The 13,226-nt window shown below is 45.5% G+C and overlaps 1 protein-coding gene and 2 pseudogenes across 1 annotated transcript in view; all 3 read right to left on the bottom strand.

The window, feature by feature from the left end:
* LOC102875890 (arachidonate 15-lipoxygenase-like) overlaps nt 1-2,942 on the bottom strand; it is a 15,838-nt gene extending 12,896 nt beyond the window's left edge. The window contains exon 1 of the mRNA XM_006899082.1: nt 2,805-2,942. Within this exon, the coding sequence (XP_006899144.1) occupies nt 2,805-2,942 (138 nt within the window). The remainder of the gene's footprint in view (nt 1-2,804) is intronic.
* Nucleotides 2,943-9,408: 6,466 nt separating this feature from the next.
* LOC102875496 lies at nt 9,409-9,710 on the bottom strand (annotated as a pseudogene).
* Nucleotides 9,711-10,991: 1,281 nt separating this feature from the next.
* LOC102844985 lies at nt 10,992-13,226 on the bottom strand (annotated as a pseudogene).

The following is a 13,226-nucleotide window of genomic DNA, read 5'->3' as shown; positions in this document are numbered from 1 at the left end:
AAAACATCCTTTGTATGAACCTAAACCCCCTTATTGAGAGAGTAATCACCCCTGAAATAATGGAAGGGGTAAAAATTGAATGGAAATAAATAATATTGTAAATTCAGCTAAAAATGTAAAATGTATCAGCTTAAATTTAAAATGTAACTTTTTTACTTTGTAACTTTGTAACCCAAACAAGTTGGAAAACAGGTTTAAAAAGAAAATATTTAAGGAAAAAGCCATTGTCTACCAAGCTCTCCAATTACCAAGGAACCATGACCATAAAGAATAGCTGTCCATGCTCTCCAATTACCAAGGAACCATGACCATAAAAAATAGCTGTGTGCAAAAAAATAATGTAAACTTTAGTCTTACTTTTGTTGTTTTTCTGGCTGTTGATTAAGCCCCTAATTGTAAAAATGGGATATAAATGTATCATGCTAAATGCAATAAGCAAGGAAGAAAAAAGAAGGAAAATTAAAATAACTTAGAATTAAAAATCATCAAGATCACTTGACTGTTTGTCTTGTGTTCTTTCATCGTCCCTTTGCCAAACTTCTACCCACCTTCGTGTTCCCTCTTCGAGACCCTAGACCTCAGGCTTACAAGTCCCTCCTGACTGGAGCAGCCCGCGTCATGGAGGTGTGGGGAAGAGAACACTTTCAGGCCTTGGAGCTTGGAAAGTGTCAGCAAGGATTTAGGGGTCTGGAAAGCTGGGGCCTGGGGGGCGTAGGCTAACCTGTACAGTTTCCGTCTCTCTTCCAGCTCTTCCTCCCTGTATTTATTGTACAGACCTTGAGGATCATCAGCTACAGTGCGGCCTAGAAGTTGTTGTTGTTGTTAAGTGTTATGGAGTCATCTTAAGACTCTTCACAACCTTATAAACAGACCTGAACTCTGTCCTATCCTGAGCCATCATTATCATCCCCAACACACTTGAGCCCATTGCACCAGTCACTCTGTCAACTTCGCTGCGGGTCTTCCTTTGTTTCGCTGGCCCTCAACCTTTCCAAGCAAGATGCCCCTTTCTGAGGAATAACCCCTCCTAACAACATACCAAAAGTATGTGAGAAAAAGCTTCACCATCCTTGTCTCCAAGGAGCAGTCTGGCTGCACTTTCTCCAGGACACACGAAGGAGAATACTGACAGTGAGGCTTCCCTTTAGGGCATCCAGCATCTTTGCTGCACCCTGGCTAACCCTCTGGCTGGTTCCTACGGGAATCACCCTCTGTCTCCACGCCTCCCTGGGCCATCCTCCTGCCTTCTCCACCTTCCTGCTTATCTCAAAAATCTCATCACCCTACCACTCCCTCTCCCACCCCCACTGGTGCCCTCGGGCACCAACAGGATGCCTTCTCCCTGCACCTAGCGGTAACAAGGGAACTTCAACTCAGCCCCACTGTTCCCTGGGCCCTGCACTGAGATCCAGTTGCAAAACCAGGCGTCATCCTTAAAGAGGCGACTTTTGTGTAGTCTCACAAACAGCAGTGTTCCCAAGTACTCCGCCACGTCCGCCTTGATTTCGTCTTCCTGAAGGGGTCAGAAGAGCCCCAAAGTCAGAAGAGGTCTGAGTGCCCGAGCTGAGGGCGCCCCGGTCCCCCAGAACACAACCACCCCCACCCCACCCCATCGGAGCTAGAGTAGAGGGATCCAGAGAGGGCGCATTTCCACCAGGTAGCCCCAAGACCATCCCTCCCAACAAATCAATCGGGGGAGGGAGAGTGGGGAGATGTGCTTCCTTTCTCCAGTCTACACCTCACCCCCACCCCCTGCCGCCACTGTGCCCAGTACTGTGCTGACAGCGGATCCAGCGCACCCAGAAGCGCAGAGTTAAACCCAGAGAAGACCTGCTTAAATCGGTGCTGAAAGCTGTGAAAAGTCCCCTGCCGCCCACTCCTCCCCTCCGGCAAACCGACGCCCCTACTGGACACGGACAGTTTTCCCGGAGGAGATTCCATCCAGTATGAAACCTGCAGGTAGAGGTTTAGCCAAAGGTGTCTGAGAGGGGAAGGGGCCTGGCGGAGATGCAGGCGCGTGGTATTGGAGGCAGAGCGCTGGTGTGCCGGGATGGCCGGCCACGTGGTGAAAAGTCTCCGAGGACTAACTAGCCCCGGACGTGGGGTTTGGTTCCAATGACAGGAAAGAGCCACTCTGAAGCTTTAAGTAGAGAGCTGACCAGGGTGGAAGTGTATTTGGCAGAAATCTCTTTGGTTGCAAGTGATTAGGTCAATTAAGAATGTGAAGGTCCAGTGGTCCCGGACGGGGTGAATAACTGTCAGCGCTCCACTCAGGGTTAGACAGCACGCTGGCACTGGGTTCTGGCCTGAGACGAAGAGAGCCCCCAAGGTGAGAGTCCTCCTTTAACTCTGTATCTTTGACATCAGATCTAGAGGTGTGGAAGAGAAGGTGGACACAGGAATTAGGGAATGAGGCAAGGGGGGAAATAACAGGAGCTGTATGGATGTCAGGTAGATATAGTGACAGAAGTCAAAGGGGCCAGAGATCCAAGGCTGCAGAGAAAATTTGAGTATTAGCTTTTAGGATTATTAAAAAAAAAAAAAAAAAAAAAAAAGGATAGACGGCCTCTGTGGCTTGAGAGGAGTTCAGGGGTACATTTATTGCCAGCCAACTGCGTGCCGCCACCTTCGTCCCTCAAACGCTTTGCGTGCCGCCAGCCACCTTCGTCCCTCAAACGCTTTTCCAGAGCATCCAAGCATGCTCTGATGGGCACAGAGCTGGTGGGCACCAGAAAATGCGTCCCTCCTTGTTTTTGATGGACTCGGGGCTAGGGCACAGCTCACCACACCTGGCGTCTTCTCACCTTGCCTGGAATTGCCGGTCTCAGACGTGTCTTGACAGCTGCCTCCCCATGCTCGCCCACCAGCCACAGCTTCACCTCGTTAAGGGAGCCTGCGTGAAGCGAGGACCCGGTGGACACGCGGATGCGGTACACACCCATCTCTCTCTCTCTCTCTCTCTCTCTCTCTCTCTCTCTCTCTCCTCTCTCTCTCCCCTTCTCTCGCTCGCTCTCTCTTTCTCTCTCAGTTGAGACTGTAAATAAATGAACTCGAAACTCCGCCCCTTGGAACCCTAGATGGTGTAGTGATAAGCCTCCAGCTAGCTCATTGGGACCTCAGGTCAGTGTCTTCAACTCCCTCAGGGAATCTGGGTCTCTGCCCATAGCATGTGAGACAAAGCTGTGACAAAGCCCTGAGATGTAGGGGACCCAGGCAGGCGCGGGGCAGAAAGGGTGCAGCACTTATCTGGGTGGGAGAAGGACGAGATAAGGGGAGAAGCAGATGAGGATTTGGACAGAAAATAGCTAGGAGGAAGAATTCAAAGCCAGGGCTGAAAGGGAGAGATGTGTGTGTGCCCTGTGCTGGTAACGCACACCACCCTCCTGGCTAGTTCCCCGGCCACCTCAAGTTAATGCTGGAGGGGAGATGACAGAGGCCGGGTCTAGGGCAGCACTTGCAGAAGATGCATTGTATTGTTGTTGTTGTTGTTGTGTGCCCTCGATTTGGAACCATTCCATAGCTGACCCTCTAGCTGATGTTCAGAGGCAGTAAATTGTACAGAGGAGATTGCCTCTCCTTGTCCCACAAGGCAGCTGGTGGATTCAAACCAGGTGCCTTTGAGATTGCAGCACACACAGGAAGGTACATTTGTTGTTGTTATTGTGTGTCATTGAGTCAGAACTGACCCATAGCTGACCCTCCAGTGGGTTGTCAGAAGCAGTTTAATCACACAGGAGGAGAATGTCCATATTTCTCTCACCGAGCTGCTGGTGAATTCGAACTGCATTGCCTTTGGAATTGCAGCACAATTTCTTAATAATAGGCCCCCAAAGCTTGTTAGGGCCATAAAATTTATTTTATGCTTTGAAAATTTGCATCTGTTGTGCCAGGCTCTAAAAGCTAGCTCAAAAGCCCCATTGTTGCAGGATAAAAAGCCAAACTCCTTGAGACAGAATGCTTCTTGGAAGGAATGCTGGCACAGCTTTGTCTCACATACTTGCTAGGAAAGGTTGCTCCTTGGAAAGGGACATCAGGCTTGGAAATGTGGAGGGTCAGCAAAAGAGAGGAAGATCCCTAAAGATATGGATTAACAGTGATTGCAAGCAATAGATGAAGACAGAGAAGGCTTAGATATGTTGTTCATAGGCTGGCTATGAGTTACACTCCATGATATCTAACAACAACAACAACAACAACAACCACCATGAGACATTCCAAGTCATTGTCAGCCTGACCTGCCCTCCTCCAGTTCATTCCATACTCCACTCCCCTCTCATCCCTCCTCTTTGAACTCAGCCAGTGTCTCTCAAGGCCCTTCTTGTTGTTCTGCCCTCCTTTCTCCTCCCCTCCCCTCCCCTCACTCCCCTTCATTTTACCCCTTTCCCAGGCCTTCTGCAGGCCAGGTCCCCAGGAAATGTTAGTCTCCCTTATAAGCTCTGGCCTTCAGTTACTCTGGAGTCCATTCCAACTCATGTGACTTTAGGTATGTCAACGCAGGCTATAATCCTAGAGCTGTTTTTGTGTTTTCCTTTTCCACGTAATTTTCAATGGTTGGTTGTTTTTAGGTAGATTCACAGACTTTTTTTCCAGGGTGCCTCTGAATGGACTTTGGATGTCAATGTTTCCCTTAGCGGTGAACATGGTAATTGTGGGCACCACTCAGGACTCCAGACACCCTTACCACATAAACAAACGAATGTGAATTCATTCTCATGGCAAACCCATGTGCTGCAGTGTAGAGTTGCTCTCTGGGATTTTCTTACTTGAGATCTACACACAGCCAAGCCTTTCTTTCTTCTGCAGTGCTGCTGGGTCAGTTCCAAACACCAACCTTCAGATTAGTGATCCAGCAAAGCCATTTGCACCAGCTGAAATCTCCAAATCTTGCTTGCTGTTTTTAGGAGCCAGTGAGTCAGCTAGGATTCACGGCAACCCTACAAACGTCAGATCAAATCCCTCCCTAGCCTGCCCCATTCTCACAATCTCAACCTTGCTCAAGTCTATTGTTGAAGTCAGAGTGTCAGTCCATCTCACTGAAGTCTTTCTGTCTTTCACTCACACCTACATTTTCTCCCCAACTGTTAGCCTGGCTGACCTTTAGAGACTTAAGGCCCAACCCTAGTCATAGAATCAACAAGCATGCACAGACTTCACCACCACTCCTACAACTGAGCGCGGCTTAATCTCTGCATTCTGTGTCATCCGCAGAACTCCTTTCTCTGCCTGAATCCTAGCTATACAGAGTCATGCTTTAATGAAAAAAGAAGAAAAAAATTGCACACACATCTAAGATGCTCATGGAAAGAAAAAAAAAATGTGATCCAAGAATCTTGCATTTAGAAAATTGATCTTAAGTAGTTTCAAGCCCAGGGAAACTATCACCAATTTACAACAAGTCAGAAATTGTTGCTCCCCAGAGCTCTGTCTAAGGAATCTCCTGGAGAATAAACTCCAGACAACAAAATAATAAAATACTAGACGGGATTGGTAGTAAGCATTGAAAAAATGATTCTTACAGAACTTCGACTTGCATTCAAATTTAAAATCTTTGATCTTAGGTTCTTGGGGCCATAGTTCTGGAGCACATCAAGATTAATTGACATGGCTCAATCCACAAATACAACTCTACATGCTTCTTTTGTTAATTTTTTAAAATTTATTATTAATTTCAATGAAAATTTACAGAAACTTTGGGTTTCCATTCATTCATTGTTGCACTTTTCTCCCCTCTGAACCCTCCCCCGCTAGTATGCTACCCTCTTGTAAAAGTGAAAGAAAAATTCTTTCATTGTTTTACAAACCCTCTCCCAGGTCCACTCCACTATGCAGCCTTTGCTCTAGACTCCTATCACAACAAAAATACCTAATCATATATCCCTTTTAAACAGTTCTCTCCCTCATCTGTTTCAATGCAGTATACATTATTGAAACCCATCTTTCTCAGTGTCCCCCCAACCCCAAGGTCAGTCCTGTTTTACAACAGTGGCACCATGCAGTATTTGTCCTTTTGTGACTGAGATACTTCACTCAGCATAATGTCCTACAGGGTCACCCATTTTGAATAGTATTACCTGAGTTCCTCGTTTTTCATTGCAGTGTAGTATTCCATTGTGTGAATATACCACAGCATCTCTATCCATTCATTTGTTAATGGGCACTTAGGTTGTTTCCAACTCCTTGCTATTGTGAACAAAGCTGTGATAAACATGGGTGTGCACATATCTGCTTGGATGTCAGTTATGGTCTCTTTGGGGTATATTCCCAGTAATGGAATTGCTGGGTCAAATGGTATCTCTATTTGCAACTTTTTGAGAAAGCACCATACTGCCTTCCACAGTGGTTGCACCATTTTAGACTCCCACCAACAGTGAATCAGGGTTCCAGTTTCTCCACAACCTGGCCAGCATTTGTTTCTTGCTGTTCTGTTAAATTGTGCTATTCTGACTGGGGTGAGATGATATCTCATAGTTGTTTTAATTTGCATCTCTCTTAGAGCTAGGGATTTTTAACATTTCTTCATGTGCTTGTTGGCCATCTGAATGTCTTCTTTGGTGAAGTGCATGCTTCTTTTCTGTGTAGCATCTGGGATCTTAAGAGCTTGCCAGCAGCCATCCAATAAAGAAAAGAAAAGAGAATAACACAAAAAGCCTCGCACACAATAATTCTAAATGACTAATGGCCTATATGAACCTCAACCTCCATGACCCTGACCCAGAGCTAAGTGGTGCCTGGCTACCACTGATCACCACTCTAAACAGGATCATGTAGACATCCTGGGTAGAGTGAGGGGAAATCGGAACAAGACTCAAAAACAGAATTATGGCCAGTCTTACCAAACAGAGGCTGATAGAATCTTCTAGCTCGTAGTCCTTGGTTACCCTCTGAATCTTGCCTTGAACTCACCCCTGTGACTCAACATGCAGTCAAATAATAGACTGTAACATGAGCATTTACACCAGGGAGGCACTTGCTCCTTTGAATCATCAACCACATCAGATCAAAAGGGCACTATTTGTCCAGGGATAAAGCTCAGAAGGCAGAAAGGGGTGGGATAGAATGATTAAGGAAAGGAAATGAAAATAGCAGGAGGGAAATGAGAAGAATGTGAGTACATTGTATGTATTTTGATTAATTTCACAAAGTGTATTTGATTGAATGGAAAACAAAATGTCTTTGTAAACTGTCACTCAAATCACACACACACATCCATGATCTGAAGTACTTGTCTTGTTATATTGTTGTTATATATCATCAGTTGGAACCGACTCATAGCTGACCCTCTGGAGGGTTTTCAGATGCAGTAAATTGCATAGGAGGTGATTGCCTATCTTTCTCTTGCAGAGCAGATGGTGGATTCAAACCATATGCCAGTAGACTGACAGTACAACTCCTTACCACTAAGCCACCCAAGTTCCCTGCTTGCCTTGTTGCTGTTGAGTCATTGACTCAGAACAGGCCCCTGACCCTTCAGTGGATTTTCAGAGGCAGTAAAGCACAGGGGAGGAGATTGCCCATCTATCTCCCACCAAGCAGCTGGTAGATTTCAACCAGCTTTGGGTTGTAAGTGCAATTTCTTATCACTAAGCCACCAGAACTCCTTTCTTGCCTTGTAGAAGCCTAAATGCTGTAGCAGAGCCCTAACTCCATTCCAGTGTATGACATAGGCTCAAATGGCATGATCATTTCTTTCTGACCATTGGTAACTGTCATGTGGCTTTGTTCTCAGGCAAATTTCATTTTTAAATCATATCATGGCTTCCAGATGAACTTACAGGGAAGCAATTACTTGCCTAAACTTGTCTTTCATAATTCCCACAAATCACAGCTTTGGCTACCACATAGCCAGGCCTCAGGAAACCCATAATCAATTTTATAAAACCTTTTGACCTTCTATTTTTTAAATGATATTTTAATGAACGTTTATAAGGAACTTAGATTTTAATTCATTCATTGTTGCGTTTTCCTCCCTGACCCCTCCTCCCAGTTTGATTTTTCCTTTAGAAAAAAAAATTATTTCATTGTTATACAGTACCCCTCACCCCGCCAGCCACTGGGCTTTTGTCATGCCAATAATACCTAATCATATATTCCTTTTATATAATTCTCTCCCTTATCTGTTTCAATGTGGTGTACATTATTTGTCTCCTCTCTTCTTAGTTTCCCTGAAACTCCCATGTCAGTCCTGTTTTATAAAAATGGCATTATGCAGTATTTGTCTTTTTGTGATTGAGATATTTCACTTAGTGTAATGTCCTCCAGGGTCACCCATTTTGTATAATATTTCATGAGTTCTTTGTTTTTCAGTGCTGCATAATATTCCACTATGTGAATATACCACAGCTTCTCTGTCTATTCATTTGTTGATGGGCACTTTGGTTGTTTCCAACTCTTTGCTATTGTGAACAAAACCGCAATAAACATGGATGTGCATATATCTGCTTGAGTGGCGGTTCTGGTTTTTTAGGGTATATTCCCAATAGTGGAATTGCTGGGCCAAATGGAATTTCTATTTCCAACTTTTTTTTTAAAATGTAAAACCTTAAACCAGAATTTAATTAATAAACATGAAAATATTCTTTCTTGATTTATATTTTGTTGGTTGTTTTAAGGGCCAGTACAGAGACATTATGAACAACCTGTACACAATTCTTAATGCATGTACCAAAAATCTAAAAAAGCATGTAGTTATAATTCTTTTCTAAATTCCAGTGACCTTCCAGCTTTAAATTTGGAGGAAAGTTTTCATAAAGAAGAAAATAAGTACCAATATCTTCAATTGTTGATGAACTGTCACATCATTAAGTCCCACTAATTCACAATTTACTATCACACAAACTACACATTCAAATTTTCAACCATTCACAGCACATAACAAAGTTATTAGGAAAACTGGACTACGAAGACCAAAGATGTTACAGAATCCACATAGTTCTGACAGGGAGAAAGCCATGAAAAGGGAGTGGTTATGTTTAAGAAGAAATTTTACTGAACAATGTTCTAATTTATGTATCTAAAAAACATGGAAAATAGCCTTAATTTAAAATGTTTAAGTCATAAATGCATGACTATGACTCCAAATTGTCATTACGTATACTATGTATTACGGGATATTAAAACTGTCCCTTTCCCCATGGAATGTTACACTGACTGACATCCAAAGCCCCCCCACAATTTTAACATCCCACATTTTTTGGTTGTGCCAAAATATAAACAAGCAGCAAATTATCTCACCTCTTAAAAAAAAGCATTTACACTTAAAAATGGGATGAAGTGGGATTTCCTTCTTCTTAAAAATGTTTCTAGAGCTACTAAAAACCTTGCATTTACAAAATAGTTGATAAAAATATTCCTCTGGATTGTACAAGAAAGGAGATACAGGGACCACTGATAAGACATGGTAGACAAATATTAATCAGACTTGGCTTCTTTTTCTTCTGCTTCATCAGAGGCTGGACTCTCTTCGTTTTTAGTTTCTCCATTTTCTGCAGGTAAATCTTTAGTTTCTTGGTTAGCCACTTCAGCCTGTTTTCCCTTTGCTCCCCTTTTCCTTTTTGTTTGCACTTTTTTGTCAGAAGACTTCTCCTTTCCTGCTGTCTTTTTGGGCTTCGTTTCCACTTTTGCAGGCGGCTTAGCTGACAGCCTAGCTGATCTCTTGGGCTCCTCCTTCACCGCACCCTGGGCCGACCCGAGCTGACCTTCCTCTTGGGCATGTTGGCGGCAGGGAGGGCTCGTGCTGGGTGCCTGTGGGCCGAGGCGTGCACAAAGTCTTCCCGAAGCTGGGTTGCTCTGGCACTGCCTCTCTGCCCGCCGCCGTGCTGCTGGGACCCGCAGCAAGGGTCTATTTCCAACTTTTTGAGAAAGTTTCATACAGCCTTCTATAGGGGTTGTACCATTTTACACTCCCACCAACAGTTAATAAGGGTTCCAGTTTCTCCACATCTCTTGCCAATATGAGTTGTTTGCTGCTCTGTTAAATTTTACTTTTCTTACTGGAGTGAGATAATATCTCATAGTTGTTTTTATTTGCATCTCTCTTAGAGCTAGGTATTTTGAACATTTCTTCATGTGTTTGTTTGCCATCTGAATGTCTTCTTTGGCGAAGTGTCTGTTCATATCCTGTGCCCATTTTGCAACTGGGTTGTTTACCTTTATCTTGTTGTGGCGCTGAAGTATTCTACAAATTCTAGATATAAGTCCCTTATCAGACACGTCATTACCAAATATTTTTTCCCAGTCTGTGGCTTCCCTTTTTACCCTGTTGGGGAAGTTTTTGGATGTGCATAGGGATTTGATTCTTAGAAGGTCCCATTCATCTATTGCATCCTCTCCTGTTTTTTTATAAGACTTTAATTTTAAATTGTGCATCTATGCCAATCATGGTCTTCACTTGCTAAGATTGTTCCCAACACAACAGCCCTCAGAATACATACATGGAAGAAGTGGCCATAATCAGTGGAATACAATTGATGCCACTATTGCTGTTTCCCCCACATTTTAGAATGACTTACCAGACTGTCTTTGTCCTGTTTATGTCTTAATAAAGAATATTTACAAATTATGTTCTAATTTAGAATATATTATTACCCTAGGAACAGACTAAGAGTTAGTAGGAAGAAATGATAGTTGTTAATGGCTATATGATCTGACAATGTCAATATGGCATTAACAATGGAGGGAGAATGGTAATCATATCCCAGAAAAATTTAACTACAAATTTTTAATGATAACTATTTAAAAGTATTTTTACTTTAAAAGTCATTTTACTGGGGTCTGTAATCAACACACTTGGTAGTATTAGTCAAGAAATCAAGACAAGTTGCACTGGAAAAATGTTCTGTCAAAGGTCTATTTAAAGTTGTTTTTTTGTTTTTTGGTTTTTTTATGGGAGATGGAGGAGAGACTTTCATGAGAACCAAAACAGAGGGGAGGGAACCAAAGTGCAAATCATCTGTCTCCCAATGGGGAGACCACCCTGACCCACTGTGCTTTCCTCACCCCCCTTCAGGTCCCCAGCGGAGGCCCAAAGTCTGGAGCTTCTGCCTCAGGTAGCTCTTCAACTGGGGCAGGCCTCTCTGTGACTCTAATTCCTCAAAGGGCAGCGGCAGGAGCTGGTAACCCATCAGGCCAAGGTGCCGCTCTCTCAGGGCCCGAGAGCCGATCAGGACCCTCCCGTCCTGGCAGAAATGCCAGCTTTCCTGCAGCATGAGCACCTCAAGGCAGCACGGCCTTGAGGACAGGATCTTGGTAGGTATGGTAGGAAAGGGTCCTGGGTCCTCACAGGAAGCACAGCACCATTACTGCTTACACACAGCAGGAAGTCTGCAGTAGCCTGGAGGCACAGTCAGGTCCTGCCAGTACTTTTCCTCTGCCAGAAGTTGTCGCAGCCCCTCAGCTACTATATCCTTGTGACTGTACTTGCAGCGGGCACGATCAGTGGTGAGTGGCTGGGGGAAGATGGGCACTTGCTGCTTCTGGGGAAGGCGGGGACCCCGGTATCCTGGGAGCTCCAGCTCCACAGCTGTGTCGATTAGAGAGAGGTAGCGACGCACAATCAGAGCGTGAGGTGTACCTATGGGAGAGTGGGCTGAGCACATGGAGCTGCTGACCCTTCCCCAACTCGCCTGGTTACAGCTCATGGGCCAGCCAGCCACCTTGTCTGCATACCACTGATGTGGTTGATGAAACTTGGTGAGAAGACAAAGTGCAGGGCTCGGAAGGGCAGGCATTGCAGCTGGCACAGTGACATCAAGATATTGACAGTAGCCAGGGGTGCTACACCTGCTTCACGAGCCAAGATCCTCTCCAGACAGGGCATAAATTGCTGATCCAGAGGCAAGTAGTTCAGACGCCCAAAGGGCAGAACCAGCTTCTGTACAACCTGTTAAAGAAGAGCAGTTCACTACAAAACTGCAGAAGTTACCTAGTATTTTTATAACCTAAAATTTAGAGATCCTTTGCCTTCAAGCTTATACTGTGGCTATGAAAGTAAAACCCATCCCTCTGGCCCAACACCCAGGCTGAGTGTGGAGTAAAAAGTATAAGCATTGTCTTGAATGATACTTATCAGCAGACATCACTATGAGTCTGACCCTGAGAATTTGAAGGGAGGCGGAGGATCAGTGGAGTCAAGGTGGTGGTAAAAGTGCTTTTAAACACTGGAAAGCACTAAGTATGATGATACTGCCAGGGAGTTAAGCCAGGAGAGGGCATGAGCAAAGATGGAAGCCCCAGAGCATGAAGTAGAGCAGTCTAGCAGGGGTATGTGGCTGTAGGCAAACAGGGCTCAAAGGAGGATGGGGATGGGCAGGGAAGGGTGGGGCTGGCCTGATGGTGATCAAAATGAGGGAAGGATGGGAGGCAACCCACCTTGCTGTTAAGCTGGGCTTCCTGGACAACTAGGAAGTGGGCAATGGCTTCCAGAAGCTGAGGCTCCCGCAACCGGTGGCGGGCCAGGTGCTGGGCCAGGAGCACCATTACGTGAGGAGTTAGTTCCTCTGGCCTTGCCTCTGTGAAGAAGAGCCTATCATGCTAGACCCTTGGATCAGACTTCGTTGACTGCATTCCAGTTCAGCACCGACAATGCCCTCCACCCTTCCTAACCACTTGTCTTTGACAACCCCACCATGTTCAGCACCTGCCAGGCTGCGTATCAGATGCTGTCGTGGCTCTCGCACGAAACGGGGGCAGCTCAGAACAGCTTCCAACCTCTGCCCACTGTGAAGAACAGGCTGCAGAGGGGGAAGGGGCTTCAGGGGGAGGCGGAACCTTCGCTCCTTCTCCAGGGCACACACCAGTGGCCCATCAGATGGAAAGCCAAGTAAGCCTGCAAGATGCAGACACGCATGGATAGTGTGAATGTCTAAGGAGCTGCAGTTTCGGATGATGAGCTGACTCAAGTCCTTCAGTGTGACTTGCTCCACAGAAGGGGGCCGAGGCTGAGACCCCAAGAGCTGGCCAAGACGGCGAAGCGCCACAGGGTAGCGGTGGGCGCGCACCTTGGTGGGGTTCTGGCCCAGCTAGCGCAGCAGCTCCCCAGGACTTTTTGCCTCTTCCAGAAGTTTCTGCAATCCCTGCACAGGACCTGCATGGGGACCTTCTCCAGAGGACCAGTTCTGCCACTTCCTGGACCCTAGGCAGCAGGGCTGTACTGGTTGGAGGAGCAGCAGGCCAGACAGCCGAGCAGAGGAGGCCTGGGCAGAAAGCAGGACTCGAAGCATGGAGTTGGG

This window comes from Elephantulus edwardii, unplaced genomic scaffold (assembly GCF_000299155.1).
Source record: "Elephantulus edwardii isolate Elephantulus edwardi_28Jun2011 unplaced genomic scaffold, EleEdw1.0 scaffold00246, whole genome shotgun sequence".
NCBI classification, from domain to species: Eukaryota; Metazoa; Chordata; class Mammalia; order Macroscelidea; family Macroscelididae; genus Elephantulus; species Elephantulus edwardii.
This window is presented reverse-complemented; position numbering and strand designations above follow the sequence as displayed.